Below are 27,430 nucleotides of genomic sequence, written 5' to 3'. Positions count from 1 at the left end.
AAAATTTATTTGAATAGTTTTCATGCTGAGTCTCCTTTCTGCCTCCTACACTGAGACTCCATTGTACAAGGTTTAACATCAGTAATAGAAGTACATGGTGGAGAATAATCTTTCTGGCTTAACACAGAGTGTATGCAATGAATTTGGGCTGTTAGGGACAAACAATTCTTGGTGAGCATGTATAGTCATAGAAATAATGAAGGAATAGTCAGAGAAATTGCACATAATGATTGGGTTTTACAGAAGTAAATTTTACTGTTTATTACACTTTTACCTTTCCATGTTATGGACACGCTGAGTGTGTTCTTTTCAGTGGGACATGCCCACTGTTCAATCACATTCATATGTGGTGTCATTTTGCTGGCTAAAGATGATTGCACAAAATATTAATTTGCTCCTTTGCTCTGTATGCAGCCTCCATAAATTACAAGCTCAGGGGTGGGGGGAGCAGATGTGGAATGACTGAAAAAAAATTCCTTATTTCTATAACAAACATCACATAAAATCACCATACACAACGCATAGCACATTGATTCATTTAGTTCTCCTTTAATTTTCTCTTTGGGAAAAGCATTTCTTTACATTACAGCATGAATTTGTTTCATGCCCTACTCATTTTCAGTGATTTCTCCCTCATTTGAGGAATGATCTAAGGCTTAAGAAACATCCCACAGAAAAGCTTATTCTTTCACATTTTCCTGAGGAAAATTCTCCATATGTATTTCTAAGTAAAATACTTTATGCGAGGCATAGTTATGAATGCCGGGGTGGCTAATTAATGGTCATTGTTGTGCTGCCTTGGTGAGATGTAATTTCACTTGTAGGCATTTTAGGAAACCTGTCCAAGAAGGCAGTAATTATGGGATGTATTTGCAGCAAAGATATACACATCTTGAAACAAGCCTTGGTATCTTTGCCCCTTATTACAGAGCAAGTTCAGTATGGAGTAAGTTCAGTATGGAGTTATGATTTGCAGATACTCCAAATCCTCAGTACTTGGTTTGAATTGACCCAGAAGCAAATTGCAATCATATCTTGGTCCTAAGGGACTTCCTAGATTTTCGATTTTGACTCCTCTCTTTGTTGCCTTTTAAAAATATGGGTCAGGCAAAAGCCTGGACGTGAAATTCTGGGTTTTTAAAATTTATTTTTTAATAAATATGGTGTGGTTCCAGCTGGAATTTAGATCTATTCTTATTACTGTTAAACAAAAGGATGCCCCGATCAAGATACAATAAGTGTGCTTTGGCATCTAATCCAGAGATGGGCCTGTAGCTCAGTATAAAAAGAAAGGATTAATATCCCTTCTGGAAATAAGTGCACGTGGAGTGATGTTTTGGCAAGTAAAGAGATGGGTAATTGGTATTATCTGTTGGTAGACAAGAAAGGAACATAGTGTAGTACCGTCACATCTCTAAACATAAGCTGTAAAATATGGCAAATGAACATCAAGCAAATTAGAAGGAATCAGCACTCTGATAATTCATTTTTAAGTCATACTAGATCTTAGGTGATGTTCTGATAAAACTGTGACAGTGATCATGTTTCTTTTACTGGACATTGGGTAACAGAAACCAAAATCATCTGCCAAACATGTGAGGCACAATAAAAAAAAGAAAAAAAAGTATTTTCGTAAGACAGACTGTCTGCCATCTCTGACTGCAAGGGTGATATAATAGTAGCCAAGTAGCCATGTGACAGTAGCCACTTGGCTAATAATTGTTTTTGTAAAAGTGTTTTTTATATATGGCAAATGAATGACACCTTCTCTTATAAGCACCTTAGCAAGAATTTGGCTAACTTGTGTAAATTGCTGAATTGACTTGGGGTTAAGATTTGCTGAGGTGATTATATAGTAGGGATTTCTGTACAGTTAAAGAGAAGAGAGGTTTCCAGAAGTGCTCTCTCTTGATATAATTCTGCTCTACATGAGTCAGTGGAAATCTTAGTGCTGTTGGCTTGTCTTTTATAAGTTTAACACTGACTGTGGGAACAGAGTTAAACCAATGGCAACTGCTTTTGGAAATCCAATGACTGAGAGGTGCAAAAAGTTGCTTTAAAAAGGAAAAAAAAAAGCAATGTGTGTGCATTAATATATTTAAAAGGTGTATTATATTTTATAGGCACATATGGAGATTATGAACTAACCCTATAACTGCTTGATAACTAAAATATAACACTGCTTAAGTGAGAATTTATTTCTATTTAAAACACTGGGGTTTATTTTTTAAATAAATTAGATTACCATGTTTACAATCATGTTTGCAACATTTTTAAAACTACATAACAAGCTGGTTGACGTATAGCCTCTATTTTGATTCCCACTAAATTATTTTTATTTTTTGAAATTATCTCTCCTTTAGTTTATAGTGAGTTATGTTGAATAATAACGTAAGTAACAGCAGGAGTGTATGGTAACATACTGTCTGATCTGCAGTTACATAATTGGTCTTGCTTGCTTAGCCCTTAGATTTTTGAAGATAACTATTTACCCAAGGAGTGTTTGTATTCATAAAGCAAAATGTTTCCTCCCTAAACATTGGCAAAATTAAAAACACACATAAACAACCATTATCATTAGCTCACAAACATATGCTAAAGACCATCTACTATATATTATTTTATGACTTTTCCAAATGTAGTTTAGTTAACATTTTAGAAATATATTATTTCTAAATCCATGTGCCTGTTTAAACTTCATTATCTCAAATGATACTGAGTGAGTGGTCATGAAACAGTATCATAAAATACATACAGACATTATTTTAATGCAATAAACATGTGATTTTTAAGACTATCTTAACAAACACACATGTTTATTCTTTGCTAAAACATGTTTCTGCAAGTGCCACACCTATATTTTGCATGTTTTCAGTCAGTTGGCTCAAAAGATTATAGGGGGGAAAAATAAATCTCTCAAAATCCTCAGAATCTCAGAGCAAAATACCAGCCTATTTTGACATAGCTAAACACTTTTAATTCTTAGAATTTTTCTTAACTGTGAAACATGGGTAGGGCACTGAAACATGCATTTTTATATTTTTGCTCCTTATGAACCAGATAACACATGAGATGCAATGAAATTTTCCTAGACGTCAATTTTTAATTCTCTTATCTTGAAGCATGGAAGTAAATGGTTGCTAGATTTGTAGACATGCTGGTTTTGGTAGTGATTGCATCTTATGTGGGATGTATCTGGTCTTTTATTATTTGTTTTATAGTGTCATTTCAATGTAATGTGCTGTTCTTTGTGTCTTTGTTGTCTCTTTTTTTTCTTTGTCCCCCCAACAGCATTTTGTCCCGCACAGGGAAGAAGGAGAATCAAGATGCCTCCAATTTGACAGTGCCCATGACCATGTGTCTTTTTCCTGTGCCATTCCCACTCACCCCATCTCTAAGACCACAGGTCAGTTCCATCAACCCTACTGTTACTCGCTCCCTCCTTTACAGCGTCCTGCGAGATGCTCCATCTGAACGTGGCCAGCAAAGTCGTGATGCTCAGTTATCAGACTACCCATCTTTGGACTATCAAGGACTTTACGTGACACTGGTGACACTGCTGGATCTAGTTCCCTTGCTACAACATGGGCAACATGGTAAGCAGGCCCTTGAATGATTCCAGTGCTGTGAATCCATGAGTGATGCATATATCCAGTAGAAGAGATGGGCCTAAACTGACCTGGATCTGGATTTCAAATCTCCTGGCATGCATTTATATCCAAGTGTTCTGTTTGACTTTCTCAAATAAAGGATGTTTTTCTGCTAAATGTGGATTTCGGTTTGAATTCTCAGGTTGTCTGATTTTTAGTGATGTGCTGGTCGTATGTGACTAAAATACAATTGTATGTAACAAATACCCAGATTTTTAACTTGAATCTGCTGGGATAACTTCAGTCTGTCTTTTTGGGGTTCGTCTTTTAAAAATGCACGAAGAGCTTGCAGATGTGTATCTGGCCTATAAGAAATACACAGATTGAGTGTTCTGGTGAAGGTCCATCTCTACACAGAATATAGTATATATCTAAATGAAGAAAAAAATCACAGTAATTGTGCTTTGAGATGGCTTGAAAATACTCCTGTGTAAAAAAGATAGCAGCATCTCTGTCTGACTGAGAGAAAACCAATATTGTCTTATGTTTTAAAGTAGCTGCAAGTGACTGTGTTGTGTTTGTATTGTTTTCCTCAAGTTCTGCTCTGCATCTGTCTGGTTTGTTAATCTGTTAGCCTTTCCCTACTGGGATTCAGTAGCCCAGTATTCTCCCCATGCATTAGTCAATATTAATTTCCACTGTGGTATCATGATGTATTACTTACATGGTTCAGTATGGGAAGATGGTTTTCTATCTGGTAACGCTGCTGAAATTCTTCAGGAGGAAAGCTGTTTCTGTTAAGTGCTGAATTCCCTTTGAGCTGGCAGCAGTATGTTTGAATCCAAGACTGCTGCACTAGGAAATGAATGGTATGATCTTGCAAAAGCAGGGCCTATAGCAAGATTCAGACTTGTTGATGTAACTTAAATTCTTAGAAATGGTGGAGTTAATGATCAAAGAATCTTTTCCTAAGTAGATAACATGGCGATGATTAACAATCAGTGGAGACCTGTAAAGAACAAATAACGTTGAGCAAAAATAATTTTTTTTTATGACAACACAGTGACTCACCTTGTGTGGTTTTTCTGCCCCTAGTCACATTTTTGTTGCTGTGTTATTTTGCACCCTAACAGATAATCCTGGGACATGATCCCCACTTGAGTAAGGAAAACGATCTAGGAGTAATTACCAGTGGCTTGGCAGCTGGAAGGGTAGACCAGTGGGAAATCTTACAGGACTCTGTGCTGGGCCTAGTATTACTAAATATTTTAATTTTTAATAAATATTTTTATTTTGAATTTTTTACTTAGCTGATAGACTTTGGATTTACAGATGTTATCAAGATGATTGCTAGCATGTACTTCGTGTTAAAGATATGTGATTCAAGTAATTGTGGCAAGTTGCATTCTGTTTTGAAGCGTCTCCACAGGAGAAATGTAAAATACTATGCTTATGAGAGAAATTAAAGGAAATGGAGGCAATACCAGCTTGGAAGCTGTACTGCAGAGAGCTCTGGGTGTTAACAGTAGATCAGAGAAGACCATAAGTCACTAATATATAAATATTATTCTAGCAATGTGTAAACTTATTTTTAATGTATGAGACACCCAAAACATTATGTTTATTATTCTAACAGCCCTAGCAAAGCCTCAGCTGGAGTAAAATTTTCAGATTTGTCCATCTAGCTTCAAGAAAAACATGTACTATTTGTGAAGAGTCCAGGAAAAAAAACAAGAATTATTTGAGCAGTGAGAGAAAACCAGAAAAAAATTGGTTAATCTAGCTTAGAGAAAAAATGGAAGGGAGATGTGATTATTGTATGAAGATATGTAAAGGTTGCTGTGAAGAGAAATAAATGAAACCAATCTATTTGTTATAGTTGATCAGGTTAAGAAGTTATACACTTATATAGCAGCAATGGAAATTTTTTTAATGAAAAAGATTTTTATATGATAAAGATGATTAAGCATTAGGATGAGTTGACAGGAGAAGGAGTGAACTGTCTTGCAGGTTTTTAAGAACATTTTAGGTAAATATGTGCCAGGAATTATTTGATTGACTCATGCTTGGGGCAAGGGGGGAGATAGCTTGCTGTTTTGTATGGTTTTGTGTGCAGAGAATCAAATTTTGCAATACAACGTGTTATTTATTTCTTCTTCAGTTTAGTAATTGATTAAAAGAATTATACATTTTTTTATCAGAGCAATCCGTGTTGTTTGGGTAAGTACAACTGCTGTGCAAGGCAATCCTGAGCTTTGGCCTGCTCAGGTTGTAAAAGAGTGTATTTAGCTGATGAATATGGATTGCAGGAGAAGCACGCTGTAGCACTGAGGGTCTCGTTAGACTCTTGCATAGAAGGCTGGCCAGAGCCACTGAAATGGGCTGCCAGTTTTAATTTTTGCTATGACCCAGAATGTTTCCAGCTACAGATCTCTCTGTGCTTTACAGAGACAGTTTCAAATCACACCAGTTGTACAGGTGAGACTGAAAGCCTGTGTGTAATGTACTTAAGGCTGGGGAATAGTTAACAAATGCAGGAGGAAGGCCTTCTGATGTCTTTGGATCATTGTACGGGTTCATGCTCAGGCTTCATTGAGTGCTGTAACCTTTGGCAGAGGGTTATGGGCACCAGCTCACTTTCTCATTTGGGAGAGAGTATAAAGATTATTCCACAGTGCCCAGATACACAATAAACTATGCCTTCCCTTTGGATCTTAAAATGTTGCACAGTTATTAAGTATCTTTTCCAAAGAGTTACAATATGATTTATTAGAGTAAGTATAGAAAATCTTGATAAATATTCCTATCCTTTTAAGCTCTGGCCACTTTTAGCCTCAATGGTTTCCCTGGAAATCAAGATCTGTATTTTAATCACATGTGCTTTGAAAAATACAGTGACAGTTCCTGTAGTCAATATATGTGAGATACTTTGCAGAACTCTTGAAAGTAATTAAGATAAAGTTCTTATTTTAATGTGACTGATAAAGACTAGAATGCTTTTTGCAAAATCTGGCCTTCAATACAATGTGCATTTGAAATTCTGATTCTAGTAACACCTATGCTTAAATTCGAGCCATCATATGTTAATCACCGTATAATTAATATCAACATTGATTTTAACTGATTATTTTATAGGCTGTAGCTTTCTTATTATCTTCAGACTCTCTGGAGTAGTGTTCAGCAGCTGTTTCCCTCCATTTAGGAGGGACTTAAAAATTGAGGGTGAACTCACTTGTCTACAGCAATTATCTTCCCAAATTACTTTGAGAGGAAAGCTGGAATTCAAATATAATTAATTTTTTAGTTTTGTAAACAAGAAAGTACATAGTCATAATTACGTTTTCATTGTAATGATTCTATATTTCTTTCATTTTATTCAACAGATCTTGGCCAATCAATTTTTTACACTACTACATGCTTACTTCCTTTTCTCAGTGATGATATTTTGAGTACTTTACCTTATACAATGATTTCAACATTAGCTACCTTTCCTCCATTCCTGCACAAGGATATTATAGAGTATCTCAGCACATCTTTTCTGCCTATGGCTATATGTAAGTAGAACTCATTCTAGTTATTGTTCTGTCTTGGCACATAATAGTCTCAGACTGTATGAGTCAAAATTTGATCTGTGATAGAATTGTAATGGAACATCAGTCTCCTTACATAAAATAATTTCATGTGACTATTTTCAAAGGGAAATAGCTCTATCATGTTTATTTATTTATTACACTGTGGGTGTGAATTCTTCCTTTGTTTAAAGTGTGATGTTTATTTTAAAAAATCACTGTTTTCAGACTCCTAGAACTTTCGGTGCCAGCAGTGGGATTTTTGAATACAGAATCAATGAACAAACTGCTCCTGAAATAATAAATGCAATAGCAACATGCATAATTTTTGCATAGATATAGATCTGGATGTACAAGTATGATTTTTCTCAATGTGATGATATTGTGGTGAATTTCTGATTTTCTCCCTCTCTGTCTTCTTGGCACTTCTCTCTAAGTTCTGTACTAAATGACTGTGCCTGTAATGTCTCCTGTCCATAACAGTTAGGACTGAATGTGATGGTCCCTGCCTTTTTTTCCTCTTCTTTCTTTTTACTTCCCCTCAATGAAGATGTCACATGATTACTTAACGTCATAGTCCCCGCACAGTGTGGATCTTGAGGTGTGTTCTGAATGCTTGTCTATGTACCTGATGAAAAGCTCGATAGGACTTCAGCAGTAATGAGAAACGTAACCATTTTCTGCAGAGGGAATCATTAGGGTCAGTATTGGGTCAGTTTTAACCAACAAGCATTTTACTGTGTGTGACCAAACGCTGGAACAGTTTTCCAGAGCAGTTGCAGAGTCTCCATTCTAGCAGGTGCTCAAAACACAGTTTTCCCTGGATATCTGCTCTAGTTGCCTTTGAGCAGAGAGATTGGCCAAGATGATCTCCAGAGGTACCTTTTAACATCAACCATCTGTGATTTTTGTGAGAATGTCTCTTCCTTATCTCTATATTCCCAATCTTTGTGGAAAAACATGAACAAGTTTTGTATAGAGATCAAGAGTAATGCCATTTAAGCATGCAGAAGATGCTGAAAGAAGCATAGTCCAGTGTTTTGAGATTAATGTTTAATGCAAATTTATCACCTGTATTTTCTGATTTGACCAGTCAATGATCTTGGAAAAGTTCCCTAACTCTTCTGGACCTCAGTTTTCCCATGTAAAATATTCATTTTTAGTACATTCTAATGAGGTTTTCTCTATTAACTGTGACACATCTAATGACAGTGTGCAAATTGAAATTGCTAAGATATATTTAATACGTATGTGCAATAGGTCCTCTTTGTGTTAAGAACAGAATTTTGCATTAAACAACTTCTTTTCCCGGTGCTGTAACCTGTTAAAGAACAGCTGAGGGTGGTGACTTATCCTGTCTCTCCTCAGATCTGTAGAACTATACCTCAGAATAACAGCATGAGTCGAATCCTTGGTTTACTTAAATAGATGCTGTTCCCCAACTGCCCTTAATAGAGATTGCATCCTTGCATTTGCGTTTGTCATGCTGGCTTTCTTCTCTATCGGTTTTGGTGAGATTTCTGTATGAAACCAGTCTGCTGCTTTTTAAATGTACTAATCTAGTACTGTGTCCTACTTTTTTGCTGATGGCTATATTTAATTGCCCAGTTAGAGCTGCCAAGTATTTTTCAATTTAAATCCATAAAAATACATCTTTCTGTAATAATTTGGGGGTGCTTATTTGTGTGGATAAGATTAAAAAAAATAAATTAATGAAGTGCAGTGAAGAGATCCATAGAAATGTTGGGTCATGTGGAGAACAGAAGGGGAGAAATTCTCCATTTTATCTTCTCTCCTTCATTCCTATTTGAGTGTTCTTTTAATTAGTCTCCTTGTCTTTCCCTGTTGGGAATTATATGCTCCTCTGCAAGGCAAGTGCAGAACCTTTCCTTTCCTTAGCATTTAGTTTTGATTCAGACCAAAAGGGAGGATGCAAGAGAGGGTCTAAGCAGTTGGAGAGCCAGATGGGAGGGATGAAAACAGCTCACTGAGCTGGTAGCTACAGTTCTGTGCTTCTATCCCAAATGCTTGGTATTTGGGTCCTGGCAGCCAGGCTTGGGGAAGTGCTGTGAGGGTGGAAAGATACTTGTGACATCTCTTTGTAGGAGCTTGCCTTCAAAGCCATGATGCCATGTAAAGTTCTGCAGGGTTTTTCCAAATATATACCATTTAATAGTAACCCAGTTCATGGGAGACCAGGAGGAACTCCAGCCACTTTCTGTGTGAGGTAAAAGATACTGAGGTAAAAGATAGGCAGTACTGCTGTTCATCATTACCTCAGCACAGTTCACATAGCCATGGGACTGATGTTTCTGGTTTGCAGCTATAACTTCAGCTCTTAGCAGATGCTCCCTGAGAAGTAATCTGTGCCCTGCACCAGCAGCTATCACCAGCCCCAGCCCTTCCTCAGCACACCCTCAACAGCAGGTTTTCCGTTTTCCCCTCCAGTTCCTCCTTGCCCTTCCTACAATCCAAGGCCTAGGTGCACTTGGCTGTACAAGTGATGTTATTTTGACCAATCTGTGGGTTCTGAAGAAGAGGGCCTGAGAAGGCAGTTGTTGCAGTTTTAGGGATGGAGTCGCACTGATCTGGAAAACCTGGCGTGCAGTCTGTGAATCAATACCTAGGCATCTTTCTCTTCCACATTGTTTTGTTTTCATGATATGGCACCTTAGGAATTTTATCTGTATGAGTTAGAATGAGTTACATGCTATTCTCAACTGATTTTCCTATTACAATAGAAAATTTATTTATTTTTTCCTTTCTTTTAAGTGGGATCTTCAAAACGAGAAGGTGTTCCAGCACATGTCAATCTGTCTGCATCATCAATGCTGATGATTGCAATGCAGTACACATCAAACCCAGGTATGTGTAAACATGCAGCATGGTATCTTTCATTCTGAAGCTATCAGTCAGGATCTATTGTCAAATGCAATCAGAAAACTTTTCATTATGGGAAAAAACTGTTTTTTCCCGGCACAGGATGAAAAATGATTTGTTGTAGTCAAAACTGAGATTTCTGAACATCATGCTGGAAATAATCCTTATGTAGATAAGAGATCTTTTTGTGATGAAGAAATAGGATTTGGCCCAGGATTGGAGACTCTGATCTACTCATGTTTGACATCACGTTTGACATGTTGATATGTATAATGTCAGTGTTGAAGAGAAAAACCATTTACCTTGACTACAGAAATTCATAGTATCTGTCTTATACTGTGATTCAAATATCACTGAATTCACAACTGGTACTATTTTTCTAAGGAAGACAGGTAATGCTGGCTGCAGGCTTAATGGAACTATAATGAAGTTAAATGTAATTACGAGTATCTGAACAAAAGTGAGGCAGTCCCTATTAAACCATTGGGATCACATAGCCAAATTGAAACAGTATTGAACCCCAGTGAGCTGTTACATTGCATGATCATCAGCTGTCAACTATCTCCTGTCTTCTGTGGATGGGTAGATGTTGTGTGTGTGGAGGAACACCACACTGCATTCTGTGAGCAGTGTCACATCATCCTAACTTGCTTCACACAGGTAAATAAAATCAGAACACCATTTTTAAAAGCTGCTTGCAGAAGTCAAGTTTCTTTTCATTAAATGTTCTGTCTTTGTTTTTTTGTGATTTTTGTGTTCAAACCGTCAGAGAAAAATGTTGCCATGTGGTTTTTGGGAAGTCAGACATGTAAAGTAGTTCACTTGGCTCTCGTGGTTGTTTGATACAGAGTGGCTCCTATAGCCTTTTTTATATGTGGAAATAATATATTGTTACATGTGACTTCCATTGCTGCCTCAAGATGAATGACAAGATACCCATTTATCCAGAGGGACAAAGTTTTTGAGAATCAGCAGGTGTTTTTCAACTAGATGTGCTTAAAAAAATCTCCATTGCTGTGCAAAAAGCTGTACCCTCATGGTAATCATGTTCCTGCATTTCTTGACAGAGAGAAGTTACTAATATTCAGTTTCTTATATTTTGTGATGACTCTCAGGGCTTTGATTCTTTAGCAAGCCTTTTAAAATAAAAATATTTGAATGAGGCGTACAGTTTTCGATGGACAAAGCAAAACCAATCAGCTGATTACATCACTTCTGTAACCTGAGTTTCCTTGTCCATATTAAGTCTATTCTATACTCTTTTCTCTCTCAGTGTATCATTGCCAATTATTGGAATGTCTCATGAAATATAAGCAAGAAGTATGGAAAGTAAGTTTATGATCATATATACTTTGTGGAAATGACTGTGCTTGGGTAGTAATAAAAACAAGATGGTTTGAAAATTGAACTGTCTGTATGCCAAAAAGTTGTAAATGATCTTTATTTCCAGTCCTCCCTCTGGATTATGGAGAGGAAGGTCCCTCTAATTTTTAGTTTACAGAGGCAGTTCCATGTTTTATAGAACAGAGCTCTGTTTCCTAAATACTATGTGGTTGTGACTCCAATGAGTGGAAATTTTAGTAATAAGCAGGCTTCTCAGTTCATGTGGGCCTGGACTTTTACAATAAATATTTGTGAGTATTATTGTCTGAATCTGCTCTGAATCTGGTTTATTTATCTGTATCTCACCTCTTTGCTCCATGACTAGACAGAGAATTAGTTAGGTAGTGCACTGTGGGATGGGTAGTTGCTGTTGCATGCTCTGATCAAACTTGGAAGAATTCAAGTTGGTCATCTAATCTGTCTCTAAGAGCATATAAAGAAATTTTCTTAAGGCATGAAATGTGTTAATTTTGTGTGTTCAGCTATCTTTGAACAGAAGTACAATATCTTGAATTGTGGTGTGTTACCTTGCAAAAATAAACATTTGGTACATGTCTTTCCTTAGGATTTACTGTATGTAATAGCCTATGGACCATCTCAAGTTAAACCTCCAGCAGTACAAATGTTGTTTCACTACTGGCCCAATTTAAAGCCCCCTGGGGCAATCAGTGAGTACAGAGGACTTCAGTACACAGGTCAGTGCAGCTGGTTTTGTATAGGCCAAAATAAATAAATTATGAGGAGTGTTAAAGTCACATTTTTTACAGTTCTGTGATGTATTGTGACTCTTTTTGTTTGATAAGTTGTACTTTTATAACAATATGCATTATCCATTTATCTGCATTTTCAAAAGATGCTATGAAAAATAAAAACTCAGATCATGGCTAGTAAATAGGTTATCTTACTCACAATATTAACTAAACCTGAGCAGGAGAAGAAATAAATATTGTGTTTGTAACAAATAGTCTGTGAAACTGCTGCCTGGGCCTCCCAACAGTTCTGGTTTATGTTCCTTTCAATTATTGCATTGGTTGCTTTTGTTTGTGCCAGCTGCTAACACTGCTGCTGTTGCTAAGACTTCTTATCTGGCTGTTACTGTCAAAAAAAGTCATGTGATGCCAGGTGCAGTTAGTATAATGGATACATTCTCAAGGTTGATTACAGGATGAAAATGGGGGACAAAGTCAGGAATGCGGCTGGAGTAGGTGCATGGTATAAAGACTCCCCAAACTCCCCAGACTCCCCAAAGATATTATGCTACTACAGAGGCATGAGAAGTTGTTGTCCAGCAACAGCTCACTCCTTTTCCTGCTTGTCTGTCTCAACCTGTTTCAAATAATCTCTGTCATATGACATAGGTTTTGTTCACTTTTAAAATTTCTGGACCAGAGTGTAACATTTTAAATTATGAAAATGAAGGGTTGGAAGAAACCTTAGAAGACCCCTAGATCAACTCAAGTGCAGCCTGAATGTTCCCGGTAGAAGTTTGTCTGATCTGTTCTAGAGCCCTCCATTGAAGGATTGATAAATTTTCTTGACTACTTAGAAAAAAAAAAATCTTCATGTACTGCTCTGCATCACTTCTTCCATGCAAGCAGGTCTGTAAACTAATCATGATAGTATTCTTTTTGAACTGCTACTAGTACTGGACAGACTGGTTTTTTTTCCTTATATGTAAGGTTTTTGCAAATATATCCCAGAATGGAATGAGTATTATCTGCAGTTGCATGGCATTTTGACCTGGGGGCATCCCGTAGAGCATCCAGGTGATGCCATTTGAGCATCCCTTTGTTGTTTACTTCTTGTCATTACACAGCGAAGTCTCCTTCTGTCACTGGACTAGTTTTCCTTTGTCTCAGCTGTGTTTTCATTTTGCCTGGGAAAGTAACTGAATTTACTCAGCTACTCCTACCATCTTGCTCCTGGAGTGGAAGGATAGTTAATTATTTCAAGATGCTGGTGAGATCAAAAAGAGTCTGCAGCAGGAATGTCTGTGTCTTACTTTTTTCATTTTCTCGCTGAATCCATGCATCATTTAATTATATTGTAAATAAGTCAGGAGGCCTGTATGTTCAAGGTTGTTTATGGTAATTATTAAGCTTTCTGAGGAATGGCTATTTGTATCATACTCATATTTGTATAATACATAGTACAAGAGGATCTTGTTCTCAATTGAGGCCGCTAGACACAAAGAATGTAAATATCTCTTCTCATTTATTAATCAGCCATGTTTTGGTTTTGCAGCCTGGAATCCTATTCATTGCCAGCACATTGAATGCCATAATGCGATTAACAAACCTGCTGTGAAGGTACTGCTGTTACTTTAGGGGCCAAACCCAGCTCTCTGGGGAGGGGGAGGTTTTACTTGGACCCCAGCCATGTGCTGTGGTGGTGTGCAGGTGACCAAAAGCAGGTGCTAAAGGAGCAGCAAAGCCAGTTGGCACAAAGGGGCCACACCTTTGCGAGTATGTTATTTGGCTGCCTAAAGCAAGATGAGGTTTTTCTTGCAGCTACTGCGGGAAATCTTGAAATTAAGCATGGTGATGGTTGTAGAGTAGTTTATAAAATTCTAAGCTGGCTCCTGGCTAATCCATGTAAATGTTTTCCTGAACACACACACACACATATATATATATAAATATGTGCACAAATATTACTGTATACAGGAAACATTATTTCAATTATGTACGTACATGTTCACCTTCTTATCTTGGTTGAGCTCATACAATGCACCTACTCTGGTTGTGAGCCTCTGCTTGGAATGTGTCCTAAAGCAAATAGCGACAAAGCTTTGCTTACCTTTTCTGCAGCCCTCTTTGAGGAAGGTAAATTGTATCTTTTCTGTTTACAGACATAGTAAAAATGAAAAAGCTTTGACCAGGCTCACAGAGCAATTTGATAGCCGAGGCAAGAACAGCAGCCCAAGTCCAGAACATACTGCAGTTAGGTGTACTGGTTAATTAATTTGTATCTATTTAAATATGTAGGTACAACGAGTTTTCCTGGCATTGATTTGCATACTAATATAATTTCTTTAGTCAGAGAGTTCTGCAGTGAGCCTTTTCCACAGGCTGTGATAGGACATAATGATGGCACTTATCTTGAAAGTCCTGCAAGGGACCCCCTTCTTGCTCACTCCAGTCATTCTCAATGATTCCTCTCTCACAGGAAAAATGCTAAAAGGTGTTCCTTCATGTTGTAGTGGTCACTAGTTCAAGGCTAATAACACAATAGAGCAAAATATTTAAAAAGTACAGTTTCAAGCTTTGCAGATTAAGTACCTGAATATTTTGGAGTGATCTGTTAACCTAATTTTGACAGAACCAATTTTGATCAGGCATCACTCAGAAGAATGCAGCCTGTTGTGTCCTAAACAGATGACTTTGTTAACAATGATGAGAAACATTCAAAATATATTTGTCTTTTTAAAGTCTTGCACTCCAATGGAGTAAGAGTGATCAGAGTGGTTAAGATAGAGCGTATACATACTACTGTTCAGTGTTCCCTTTGTAATACAAAACACTTGAACAAATATGTATGGAACTGGCTGTTAAGTGTAACTGTTTTCTGTAATTGACTTATGTGAAAGGATAAAAGCTAATGCAAGACAAAGTCTGGACCTCTGTTGCCAAGGGAACTGTGAGTCTTTGTTCTGTCACTGCAGTTGTGCTCTATACTTGAAAACTGTGATGACTGAAAATTAGATTTTGCTGGAAGAGGCATTTTTGAGATAGAAAAATCTAGACCTTTCCATTACCTTGTCCTAAACAATGGATCCTCTAAGTGCTGTCTCTCTGGGGACAAAAAAGTAGCAGCATATAGGAAATATATGATGTGAGTATATATCAAAGCGTACTTGTCTTTCAGAAAGCAATCATATTGGTACTGCAATATGTCCTATTTTTTACAGGCTCTCACTTCCCTATCTTTGTTAGAAATGGTTTGAGATCTTGTATGCCACGTGCTGAGTATTTTCTTTCATTACTAAATGCTCTTAACACATATCAAAGCTGTGTTACATTTTATGTCCTTCCTAGCATTAATATGTTGAACTTTTTCAGCGAGCTTCAATGAACAGAAGTGTTAATCCTTTTCCTTCTCCATGTTTCAGATGTGCATTGACCCATCCCTGTCTGTGGCTTTAGGTGATAAGCCACCTCCCCTATATCTTTGTGAAGAATGCAGCCAAAGAATTGCAGGGTAGGTAAACCATGAGCTGGAAAATGATAAATATTGTCAGACTCCAGAACTCTGGAGTTCTGCTTTTTTGGAGTATGATTAGCATATAATTCATATAGGTAAGCCTGTTGAAATATAAGGACCACACTGCCACTCAATATGAATAAGGATTACAGATATTTACTGCACATGGTCAGCATGCACTGACCTTTGCACCTACCTTAAACAGAGCTTTTAATTTGAGATCTCTGAAAGAATAGATACTGTGGGATGCATTGACTATGATAGGGAAACCTCATTAATGAACCAGCTTATGCTTATGAAGCATTTTTTGTCCTCATCCATTAGTTATCATTTAAAACCGAGCATTACAGTGAAAGTTCTTTTACAGAGCTTTCACTAATGTTTTGTAACATGTATTTCAGATTAGTCTCTAAGATATACCATGAAGCGGCAGAGATCAAAGAAATTGGTCCAGGATTGGCCAGTATTTGGAAGGAATGTACCCTGAAATAAAATAACCTCACTTTGTTTTCATTTTTGGTTGACTTTTTTACCTTTAAATTGCTACTTTGGTTTGCATCAGTATACCAAATCTACTGATTGTCACAGTCAGTGCCAGTTGTTTTCAAGTGGACAAGGTTACAGATAGTTCAGAACCTAAAGGAGTGTTTTTCTCCTCAGTTTCAGACAACTTTAAATCACACTGGCTGTGGGAAAAGCAATTACATCTCACCTTAGGTTTTTAAGTCATCATTGAGTTAAAGCTGCAGGAAAAAGTAATTGAATTTGGTAAAGCATAGCTTCTAAGGACACACAGAGAAAACAGTACTGGTACTTTAGTTTCTTTTCTACATTCATCTGTTATTCTTCACTACCATTTCTTAGCTGTCAGACTTTCAGAGCACACTCTCTTTTAATTTGATAAATTTAGGTCTCAAAAGTAATTTTTGAAAACCTTGATCATGGTGACCAGCATCATCAAAGTGGTAATTTACAGTAAGACAGCACAACAAAGAGTTGTAATGTAAATCAGTCTGCAATTTATAAAACTACATTTGAAAAAAGCAGCTTCAGAATAATGGCATTCCTACCACATTGATTTATCTAAATTTCCTCTGTGCAAAATTAAAGCCATGTATATACATATATATATATAAAAAGAAAGCTAATTATAAATACATTTTTACAGGGATCACAGTGAATGGTTGATTGATGTTCTTCTGCCACAAGGTAAGAGATATTTTAAGGGTAGGTACAAACTAATCATAATTGTACAAAGCTATGCTGATATTTCTCCATGCTGTATTACTTGAATTGCTGCATTCTGTTCAAAAGTGTTGGGTGATTTTTTTTTTATGGTTTAATGTAGTTTGCACTTAATGCTGCTTAATGTCCTTAAAGTATGAAGAATTGACTAATCCTATGAAGAATTAACTAATCCTCCATCTGAAATACTATGCTACTCTTTAGGTGTGAGGAAACAGAGACAATTGAACAGATTTTCAAATCTTGAAGCATTCACAATTGGAGCCAAGTTTTTAAGAAGTATTTGTGTCCCACAGTGCTGTCTAAAAATGGGGCTAGTTCTTCCAGTAACCTGGGTCTGATTTGAAAGCTCTAAAAGCTGCTGAAAATCTATAAAATGAGACTACAAAGGATATCAGAAAAGGACATAAAATATTTTTTGATGATCCAATCATTGTCCCTTGGCCAGTGAGAAAACCTGATATTTTGTAATCTACTAGAATGCAGACAACGCGTGTTGATAGACTTATCAGCATATTATCTAAAATAAGCCTTCCAGGGACAAAATGAAGACTGCCTCTCTCTTTGCTTTGCAAACTGAAAATTCTTAAGCAGTTGAGATTTTCTTGCTGTCTGCTTTTAGTTGAAATGTTACCCAGATAAAGAATGTTTTGTTTACTTAAGGGAAGCACATCTTCTTAATCAGCCCCTTAAACTTACTGAGTCATATGTTGCCAGGGCAACAGATCAAATAGCTATGGCTTACAGGTTGAATCTGCAAACATTTCACTCTGAAATTCTGGGCCAGACACAGTGGCTGCTTTGGCATTGTTCATCCATATTCACTACTCTTTTATGCCAAGAGCTTTCACAGGCAGTGTAGGCCCACCTGAGCCGTGTCTCGGCAGCATGCCACAGTGATGTGTACAAGGTGTGCTTTTATAAGTCTGTCTGTGAGGCAGAAGCATAAGCAGAAGGTGGATGGGCTGCAGAGCACACCACACTTAATGCACCAAGGCTGTTACTGCATTTCAAAGTAGAAGTAGCCACAGGCCTAAGTGTACAGGGTCCTAACCTATGCAGACTTAGGGGTTTCAGTAGTACCTGGAAACACAAGAGAGTCTCTTAGCCCAGAGACTTCCTTGCAGGATGTCCATTTTCCCATGGCTGCCATAGTAAACCACAAAGACCGTCACTTTGTGTTCATGTTTTGTATGCCTTCCCCTTACAGCTGAAATTTCTGCTATATGTCAGAAGAAGGTAAGATTCAGCCATTTGTGTGATGGGGCATGATTTGATGTTGTGTGTGATGTCATTCCATTACTGCGTAGTGCGTTCTTCTTTGTACCATTCCAAAACTTCACAATTTATCCATTAATGCATTTATTGGTGGATGGAAATAATTCAGCAGCAGCAGGTTTCTTTTTGTTAAAACTGATGATGTTGATTTGAGTTGTAGGTTTTAGTTTAAGTGGCAATTAGTAAAGCAATTCAATTATGCAATTGAGCCCTGTTTGTATTCTATAACTCTGCTTTATGAAGAGGATAGAACAAGAGATGAATTTTAAATTTAAGTGTTTATATATCTTCTCATCTCCTTGGATTAATCCTAAATTGAGCAAAAATCGTACTGTAAAATGTTATTTTAAAAATATGTGGACTGAAAATCTTCAGTGCTTGGCTCGGAAAAGGTTGCTGACAAAAAGAATCTGCTTGCAGTACATACCAGCTAATGTGTTTTGATAAGACTTGAAGAGCAAGGAATACAGTGTATAAGATATTCCAGTTCTCATGTGGTAAAGAAAGCTTTTCTGTTGGGCTGGATTACTAGGTGGCAGAAATTTCAGGTGTTTATTTCAAAGGCTTGTTTTGGTTTCCTATGATAAGGCAGATCCTTTCATAGCATAAACTGTGCTATGGTGGCACCGTTTTTTTGCACTCCTAAGGATCTACCTTTTGCTACCTGTGACCTGAAAAGACCTTCTGAAGCATAAGCGTGTGTTGAGAGAATTACTGTAAAATTTAGAGATTGCTCCAAGTCAGGAGGTTGAGGTTGATTATTTAAATGTCAGTTTGGTGTTTCAGAAGAGGAGCAGCTGTGACATTTAAGTCCAGGCTCAGCATTTAGCCCTGAGCTTGTTTTTCTGGAAAGGTCAGTGATGTTTGGAGGTTGCACACAGTTGTGCTGAGACAGAGTGATTTTGGAAATTGCCGACACTTGAGCCAGCTCCCTAGTGCTGGCTCTCATCCCTGTTTTCGGTTCCATTTCCTGGTAACCTGTGGCCTGACAAACCCTTTTTTATTTTCCAGAACTGCAGCTCCCACGTCAGAAGAGCAGTTGTCACGTGCTTCTCGGCGGGCTGCTGCGGCCGCCACGGCAACAGGCCCGTGCGCTACTGCAAAAGGTGCCACTCCAACCACCACAGCGAGGTGGGGGCGGCCGCAGAAACCCACCTGTACCAGACCTCGCCGCCCCCCATCAACACCCGCGAGTGCGGGGCAGAGGAGCTCGTGTGCACGGTGGAAGCTGTCATCAGGTAATGTGAGCCGTGGAGATGGGAGGCAGGATCAGGCTTTGGTGTCCATATTGCCTGCAGACCTTGTGCAGGTGGATTTTAGGTTCACCGGGATAATTTGAGAGCAGACACTGAACTTCTGCTGCTTTAGCGGAGAGTGGCTCAGGTGTGAGTGTTCTCCTGATGAGGAAGTCAGCTTGGAATCCTAGGATTTGATGTTCTTTTGTTTCAGGAAAGTGGTGACATCATATGGCTTAACATCTAGTTACTCTTCATTAGTTACCTGCATCCACTGCAGGAAAGGTGCATTCACTGACCACAAGCTTGTTTTATAGCTTGCTGAAAGAAGCAGAGTTTCATGCAGAACAGAGAGAGCATGAACTCAACCGAAGGAGGCAGATGGGCCTCTCCTCTTCCCATCACTCCCTGGACAACACAGACTTTGATAATAAAGATGATGACAAGCATGACCAACGCCTTCTGAGCCAGTTTGGAATATGGTTCTTGGTAAGAAATTCATGCCTTTTTCTCTCTTCTTGGTTGCCTCTCCTTTACTTTCTGAAGTCTATTTTACCTCTATTTTTTTTCCTCACCTCTTGGCTTTAGTTGGAGACTTATTCTGATTTGTAAGCAAAAATTTTTTCTGTGATGCTGTCAGACTTGGAGATTGGATAAGTAGTTTGGGTGGAGCTGCCGACTGCCTCTGAGTCTGCTAAAAAGTGTATAACAGAATTATTCACTCTCAGTTTTTTAGTTGACTTTCTATTTGCCATCGGCTTCTGTTCACAAGTGCCCCCTGGTGAGTGCCACTGTTTTAACTTTAAAAGGCTGTCCCCTAAAAATCTATTTTTCACCTTCCAGCTTTCAACATGACTTTGTGGAAGCAGAGCTTTCTCTCTTGCCTCTGAGTAAGCTGGAGGATTCTTTGTGGGATGCTGTTCATTCCTGCAGTCAGCTTGATCAAGTTGTGTCAGTCAGTGTACTCCATTCACCTGGTGTGGGTTGACAGAATGAAGCCCTGGGTTCTACCCCCACAGCAGCTACCGGAGATTATTCCAAAACAGCAGGACTGCTGCTGGCTAGGTCATGAGCAGGCCAGGCTGCAGCCTGATAGATCCTCAGAAACTGCATTCTGCAGTTCTCCTTAAGGAGAATTGTCTTTCTTAGGCTCTTTCCAAGCCACCTTTCCTCTCAGGCTCTCTCTTCAGTCACCCAGTGACAGATGGGCAATAGCAGGACCCCTCATCCATTGTCTAAACAGAGATAGGATCTCTGGATGGCAGGGTGGTAGGTGTGGAGTTCCATAGTGCCAAAAGAGCTGCCCTGCAGTTTCAAGGAACTGCATGAATAAACTTTATATTCTGCTGACATCCTGTGGGTTTTGTTGTTTAATGTTTTTTTAGAATTAAATGCATCTATTTTTCTTCATCGTGCCATGTGCATCTATTCTGTTTCAATTGATGTTTTATAAAGACTGAAGGTCTATATTTCCAGAAGTAGAATTAAGTGCAAATAGGACGGGTTATGTTTCACTGTACATGCCTCATCCCTGACATTCGAGGTGTACCGTTCTGCGGTAGGGAGGAAGAACTCAGTGTCTCCATTCTATTCCTGTAAAATCTCTTGATCTCTCTGTAGTGAGTATAGACAGAGATGACCACACAGGTTGAGAGAAATCCTGGGTTGCTGTTTTCCTTCAGAAAATGACTGTCTTTCATGCAGAAACAGGATAAGGGGTCAAGAGCTCCTTTTAAAAAGGCTGCCGGCTGATACTGCCTTTGAGTTAATGCTCAACTGAGCCAAGCACAAGGAAGCAAACACCTGAACTTCAACTGGCAATGAAGTAGAAGACTGGACTTTGAATTGGCAAGAGGGTTGATAGCTGCTTCATCTCAAGAAAAATCATGGAGGAAAAACATTTTTAAAATGGGTTCTGGTTTCTCTGGGCAGGAGAGCTCTCATTTCTTTCTCCAGATACGACACAAACCTTCATGTGCTGTGAGGCAGTGGTCACCAGTTTCAGGTTGTCAAGTGCTGAGAGTGCAGCTTTCACTAGGAAATGACAATGAATAACTGATAGGTGGCTAAAGGAGCTTCTCAATTCTCCTGTCATCCATTCTTTGCATTCAGGGCAGCAACCTGACTTGAAACTTTGTCTCATGTACCGAGATGGTACCAAGAGCTAAAACATCAGGTAATTAAGGGCTTAGCAGTGTGCTGGCCTGTGAACTGGGGTAGAAACTTGGTCTCAGATTTGTGACAGCTTTACAGTCCAGGTATCATTTTAGAGAGTTTGGAGAAGGGGTGAAGAATGTTAAGCATTATGTGGGAAATTCTGAGGACTTAAAACTCATATTCATGCCCCAAATGAGGACAAAAATTCAAGATTGGAATCTTTTGGCAAAGTAAAGATGATTTATTAAATTAGGTAGGCATTTTCTTTCAGAATTTTTGAAGTTCTTGATTTGACTTTTTTTATCTGGTACATCTTATATATGTGTGTGTATGTATATCATATATTTTACTAGATTTACAGTACCTTCTGAAATTAAAAGTAATTTTAAAGTTCAAACCAAAAGGTTTTTCAAAGCACTCTATACTGATTTTTTCAGTGTTGAAAGTAAACAAAAAAAAAAAAATCAATGCCTTTTTTTTTTTTTCTATTTTATTGTTATTTTCTGGTTGTGAAATGTTTTGTCAATTGTCCTGTACCGACCTCTACTTAAAACTGATCATCTCATTTGTCTCCTATGTCATCTGCATCCTCATAACTTGGAGAATACGCAAAATATAATAGACAAAAAATTTTACCACCTTTAATTCTAGAAATGAAAGTTGGTTTGTGTTTCTCTCTTCCAGGTGAGCCTTTGCACTCCCAGTGAGAATACACCCACAGAGAGTTTGGCAAGGCTGGTTAGCATGGTGTTCCAGTGGTTTCACTCTACAGCTTACATGATGGATGATGAAGTTGGTAGCCTGGTTGAAAAGCTGAAGCCACAGTTTGTCACTAAGTGGCTGAAGACTGTTTGTGATGTCCGGTTTGATGTCATGGTTATGTGCCTCCTGCCTAAGCCAATGGAGTTTGCCAGGGTGAGAATGATTTACCTGAAGGCTCCCTTATTTGCTACAGAGATTAAGGTCTTAAGTAAAATCACCTTTTCTTTCTCAGCTCTGACAAGACAAAGAAATCTCAGTGGTAGAGGGAGCAGTGGAATTGGGAATTTTTCCTTTTCACAACATTTTTAGTTTTATTGTGTTAGAAAATAGGCATTATTTACACTGATGTGAAGGCAGGTTGGAAGAATATTATAGGTACTGAAAAATACTGTACATTTTTGATAGCTGCACATTTTCATTATGCTGCTGTAGTACCCAAACTTGTCTTTGCTAAAATGTATCATGTGCCTACTCCCAGATATAAGCCTGTCCTTTAGCGATGTTTCTTTGCTCTTTGCATTCTTCATCTCTGCAGCCGTGAATTAAGGTTTATGGAATCACACAGTTGTAACTGAAGGGAACTCTGGGAATACTGATGCTAACTTCAGAGATCTAATTTGAGTGACTCAATTAAGATCCCAGTCTGACATAGTTTGTCTTGTTGCTGATAGAGAGAGATTTACCTGGAAGGTTATCAAGGATACCTAATTGTAACCATTGGTGCAACCTCTTCTAAAAAGAGTAACTTTTTCTGTCCATTAGTTATGAAGCAGAACTCACCACTTATTCATGCTTTTGTAAGACTTTCTTTTACTGAAAAATGTCCAGAGGACATGTTGGGCTTGTTTCCTGAAATTAAGTGGCTAGACTTGGAAGGGCCATAAAGACTTCATATGATGTATTATATCATCAGACATGAACTGTGCATCGTGGGTTTTTCATGATGTAACATATGGGATTTGCTGTACATGTGCAGACCAGCATGGACATGTTTTACTCAGTAATCATTGTTGCTTGGAGGCTTGTAGATCAGCTGGGGCAATTTGAGAGGTGGATGGATGCTTTGAATGTTAGGAACTTTGCAAAAGAGACCGTGGCTTTGAGGTTAAGGGGAGAAGGAAGGACTGAACCTCATGCTGTAATCTCTTGTAGAGTTTTTTCTTGGATCAAACCCTTCTTTTGAGTTTTGTTACCCACTACTGCAATACTTAAGACTAGACCAAAAACTTGCTGGATTTGCAAGGCTTCACTTGAACATGAAGAGAAATAGCCATGAAATTAGCTGTGATGAATGAAGGAAAAATAGTTTTCTGGCTGAGATCACCAGTAATTGCTGCCAAAACAGCAGGCATCTCTAGAGCCTTTAGTCAGGAACAGCAGATGTGAGCCGAGGTCATTTAGAATAATTAATCTCTGTATGCCAATTACTTATGTACTTAGAAGCATATTTTTTTGCTTCCATCGCTGAGAACCTTTCTTCAAAAAACCCTAAACAAGCACCCATGAAAGAACATTTTGTACAGACCAAGTCTTTTGAAGTAAAGACCTCACACTGTAACAAGTTGCCTGGAGCAAAAAGTTGATGTTGCAAGTTTGACCAAATAAAGCTGTGCCTTTTTGAGAATTATAAATAATAATACACTGAATAATGGCCTGGAAGTGAGCAAACTTCATTTAAGTCTTGGACAAGGCTTTTGTGTGCTGTCAGTCAAATTAAAGAGGAAAAAGCAATGCAGCTCCATGCCTGAATTCTAAATTCTGCCTTGAAGTTATTAATGATGAACTCCAAAGATTTTCTGGCTGCAACACACTGAGCAAATCTGTGATACTGAGCAAATTGCAGGGACTAGAAATGTTGTTCATCAGCATGATTTTTGGAAATACTCACAGGTTGGTGGATACTGGGACAAATCGTGTAGTGCTGTAACCCAATTAAAAGAAGGGCTGAATCGAATCCTTTGCTTGATTCCATACAACGTGATAAACCAGTCGGTGTGGGAGTGTATCATGCCAGAATGGCTGGAAGCCATAAGGACAGAAGTGCCCGATAACCAACTGAAAGAGTTTCGGGAAGTGCTGAGGTATGTAGGCATATGTTGGAATCATTCTGGTTTTGCATATGTTTGCTGAGGGTTTCAGCATTGTAAGATGGTGACAACTAATAAAAATGTGTGCAATAGACAGTAGTGAGTGAATGCTTTGGATTTATTTTTGTATCTTATGTTTAGACTAAAGGATTTAAGCTTTGGGAACGTTTTCTTTTCTTGCCCCCCATATCTTTGTGTCAAGAGCCAGCTACATGGATGCTTCTTTGGTGTGAGCAAGGCATATTTTTAGTGTGCTTCCTGCAGCATGTTGGAGGGACCATCTTTCTCCTCCTGTCCAGTTGATGAGAAATGGCAGGGATTAGTAAAGCTGTATTTGTTTAGCTGATATCTTCCCCTATTGAGCAAAGGAAACAACAGAATAAGAATGATGGCAGAGTTGTAATTTTATGTCTGGTTTATGACTTTCATGGTAAAACTGCACATTGCCTCTTAACTGATGACAAGGCTCTGAAACTGACTGTAAGTTCATATTTGTAGATGTTGCTGTAAACTTTTTTTAGTGCAAGTGTGGAATAATGGACTAGTGAGATGAGAAATTTTCCAATTTTTGCATTGGATGTTGGAAAAATATTGCTATCAAATGAAACTGGACATATGTGCTGTCAATTCTTAAGGTGCATCACCAAATTCAGAGATGGTTTGTATAGTCAGGACAGGTGGTATCAGCAGCCTAGCTCAGCTCCTTGGAGGGTGAGGCTGCAAATAAGATTAGCTTCCTACCAATTTCCTGTTCTATCTCACACAGTGTATACCATGCTAACTCAGTGATGCTACATTTTTATTCTATTTTTCAGCAAAATGTTTGATACTGAGCTTTGTCCTCTCCCTTTCTCCTTGGAGGAGATGTTTGGCTTTATTAGCTGTCGATTCACAGGGTATCCATCTTCTGTGCAAGAGCAGGCGTTGCTCTGGCTGCATGTAAGTGTCCTCACTTGACAAGTCATGCTGAAACAGCTGATAATTTTGAAAAACAATCTGCTTTTCTGAATTTCATGCACCCCTTCTGCCCTTTGCTTAGCTCCAGTATAAGGATGGTTGGTAGACAGACTCTGAGTGTTGCTAACCCATCATGAGCAATAACCTAGCTGGCAACCTAGGTGAGGATCAGTCAAAGGTTGCACTCGGTAATCTTGGGGATCTTTTGTAACCTAAATGATTTTGTGATTCTTTAAAAATAGAAGCTTGGGAATTTCTCTAACCGTTTTTAAAGAAAACCTTTGTTGTCAATTGAGTCTTTAGGGCCATGCAGCTGGCTGAGTTTTTTACAGCATTTCTTTTTAGTCTCCACAGAAATTGGTCTGTAGATTCCAAAATTAATTCCAGACTCCAGAAACAGCTGTAGTCCTTTCTGCATATGAAGAGCTGGATTAGACTAGCTCTGTACCCACCAAGCTTTCTGCTGCTCTTGCCTTTTTTGTTCTATATTTGCCCACAAAACTGGCATTCACCCAGTGTTATAGGGAGACATGGAGCTACAGGGATAATCATGTCAGCTGAGGGCAATGAATTCAAAAAGGATATAAAATTTTCCACAGCACCTCAGAATAATACCTGTACTTTTCATTATTTCTTCTTTCCTGCTGAGGGTTATTTTAATTAAGTCTCTACAAGGACCAGTTTACCTGACTGCAATTTCAAGTTTTTAGGTATACAGAGTTTTCAAGTAAAGCATGATTTTTTTAGATTTTTCTTGAATTAATGACTTAATGACAAGTACAAATGAGTTTATATTTATCTGAGTGTTGGTGACATAATAGATTGGGAATATTCTCCAAATAATGTGCAATTAACAGTCCTGTCACTATGTTGACACCTGTAGGCTACCATTCTGACCAGATTCTTAGAATAAAAAAAGGAATTCGGTTTTAAGAAATAATAAAAAAATAGTTATTCATTCAAGTATTGGTAATACTTCTGCTTTACAGAAATATTTTTGTAGAATAACCTCACATCCCTGTGTATTTGGGCATAAAACTGATCTCAAGGTGCACCAAGTAGATGCCAGCAAATATTTTGAAAGTGCCTGTTTCATTTTGCCCTGATTCTAACAGAAATCTAAGCTTGCACCTCACCTCATTGAATCCCAAAATTAAATGCAGAGAACTTGCTGAACTGAGGATCATGTTACAAAAAGTGCATATAAAGTAGCTGGTTTTTGTGATCCACCTTGAAACTCATGCTTTCTTATTTATTGTCTTTCCTTAGGTGTTGTCTGAACTAGACATTGTGGTTCCCCTTCAGTTACTAATCAGCATGTTTTCTGATGGAGTTAATTCTGTAAAAGAATTAGCAAATCAAAGAAAATCAAGAGTCAGTGAACTGGCAGGAAATCTTGCAGCTCGGAGGGTAAGTGTTATTTATCCTGCTTATTTTTTTTGCTTAGAACAGTCTTCCTGATAGAGTCCACATGAAGAATTAAAAATCATCTTTCAATATGGCAGCATTTGATTGAAAACACTATACATTTTGAAAATGAAAGAAAATTGGCATGACTTAAGTTAATATTACTCTATCATATAAAAGTGTAAAGATAACACAGTAGGAATTTGGTATCTTCTCCAAGCTGTTTTATTCTTTGCACCTTCTATTAATTACCATCAGGAACAAACTGTTATGGACAACTGACCTTTTGTATTCTGGTATCAATTTGGTGGGCCTGGGTATGTTTTGAAAGGCTAAGAGAACAGAATTTATTTCTGGTTCCCTGCATTTTTTGTCCCAAACACAACAGATTCAGAGTTTGATCTAAAGTTGTTTGTCAAAGGCTTATATAGTCTGGAAGAAAACACATACAGATACGTAGGTACTACACATACTTGGTCTGATGTGACTTAACTTCCTAGTAGTTTGGATGAAGTGCTTCAAGGACACCAGGAACAAGGTTGCTTGAAAGACCTGATTCTTCAGATTTAAGGAACTACAGCATCTAGGCAGTTGATGACTCCTTAGACATGGTCTGCCAGTCTTCTTATACAGCTCTGCAGAGAGCACTGCCACACCTAGCCCATGATCACTTCTAA

The 27,430-nt window shown here is 38.1% G+C and overlaps 1 protein-coding gene across 13 annotated transcripts in view; it reads left to right on the top strand.

The window, feature by feature from the left end:
• Positions 1–27,430, top strand: part of UNC79 (unc-79 homolog, NALCN channel complex subunit) — a 105,356-nt gene that overhangs the window by 7,788 nt on the left and 70,138 nt on the right. For 8 of the 13 annotated variants that reach the window (XR_010999834.1, XM_068192546.1, XM_068192555.1 and 5 more), the window contains 15 exons: positions 3,292–3,596; positions 6,974–7,144; positions 9,932–10,024; positions 11,313–11,368; positions 11,988–12,117; positions 13,667–13,731; positions 15,534–15,622; positions 16,794–16,834; positions 18,081–18,109; positions 19,160–19,386; positions 19,701–19,872; positions 22,225–22,455; positions 24,193–24,383; positions 25,205–25,328; positions 26,616–26,756. Coding sequence is in view for 12 of the 13 variants with exons in the window: in XM_068192546.1 (XP_068048647.1) it covers positions 3,292–3,596; positions 6,974–7,144; positions 9,932–10,024; positions 11,313–11,368; positions 11,988–12,117; positions 13,667–13,731; positions 15,534–15,622; positions 16,794–16,834; positions 18,081–18,109; positions 19,160–19,386; positions 19,701–19,872; positions 22,225–22,455; positions 24,193–24,383; positions 25,205–25,328; positions 26,616–26,756 (2,065 nt within the window). In the remaining variant the exon portion in view is untranslated. Of the gene's footprint in view, positions 1–3,291; positions 3,597–6,973; positions 7,145–9,931; positions 10,025–11,312; positions 11,369–11,987; positions 12,118–13,666; positions 13,732–15,007; positions 15,062–15,533; positions 15,623–16,793; positions 16,835–18,080; positions 18,110–19,159; positions 19,387–19,700; positions 19,873–22,224; positions 22,456–24,192; positions 24,384–25,204; positions 25,329–26,615; positions 26,757–27,430 lie in introns of those variants that run through there. The other 5 variants (XM_068192551.1, XM_068192550.1, XM_068192552.1 and 2 more) reach the window with 4 other exon arrangements.

The sequence above is a fragment of the Anomalospiza imberbis genome, chromosome 6 (assembly GCF_031753505.1).
Source record: "Anomalospiza imberbis isolate Cuckoo-Finch-1a 21T00152 chromosome 6, ASM3175350v1, whole genome shotgun sequence".
Classification (NCBI taxonomy): domain Eukaryota; kingdom Metazoa; phylum Chordata; class Aves; order Passeriformes; family Viduidae; genus Anomalospiza; species Anomalospiza imberbis.
This window is presented reverse-complemented; position numbering and strand designations above follow the sequence as displayed.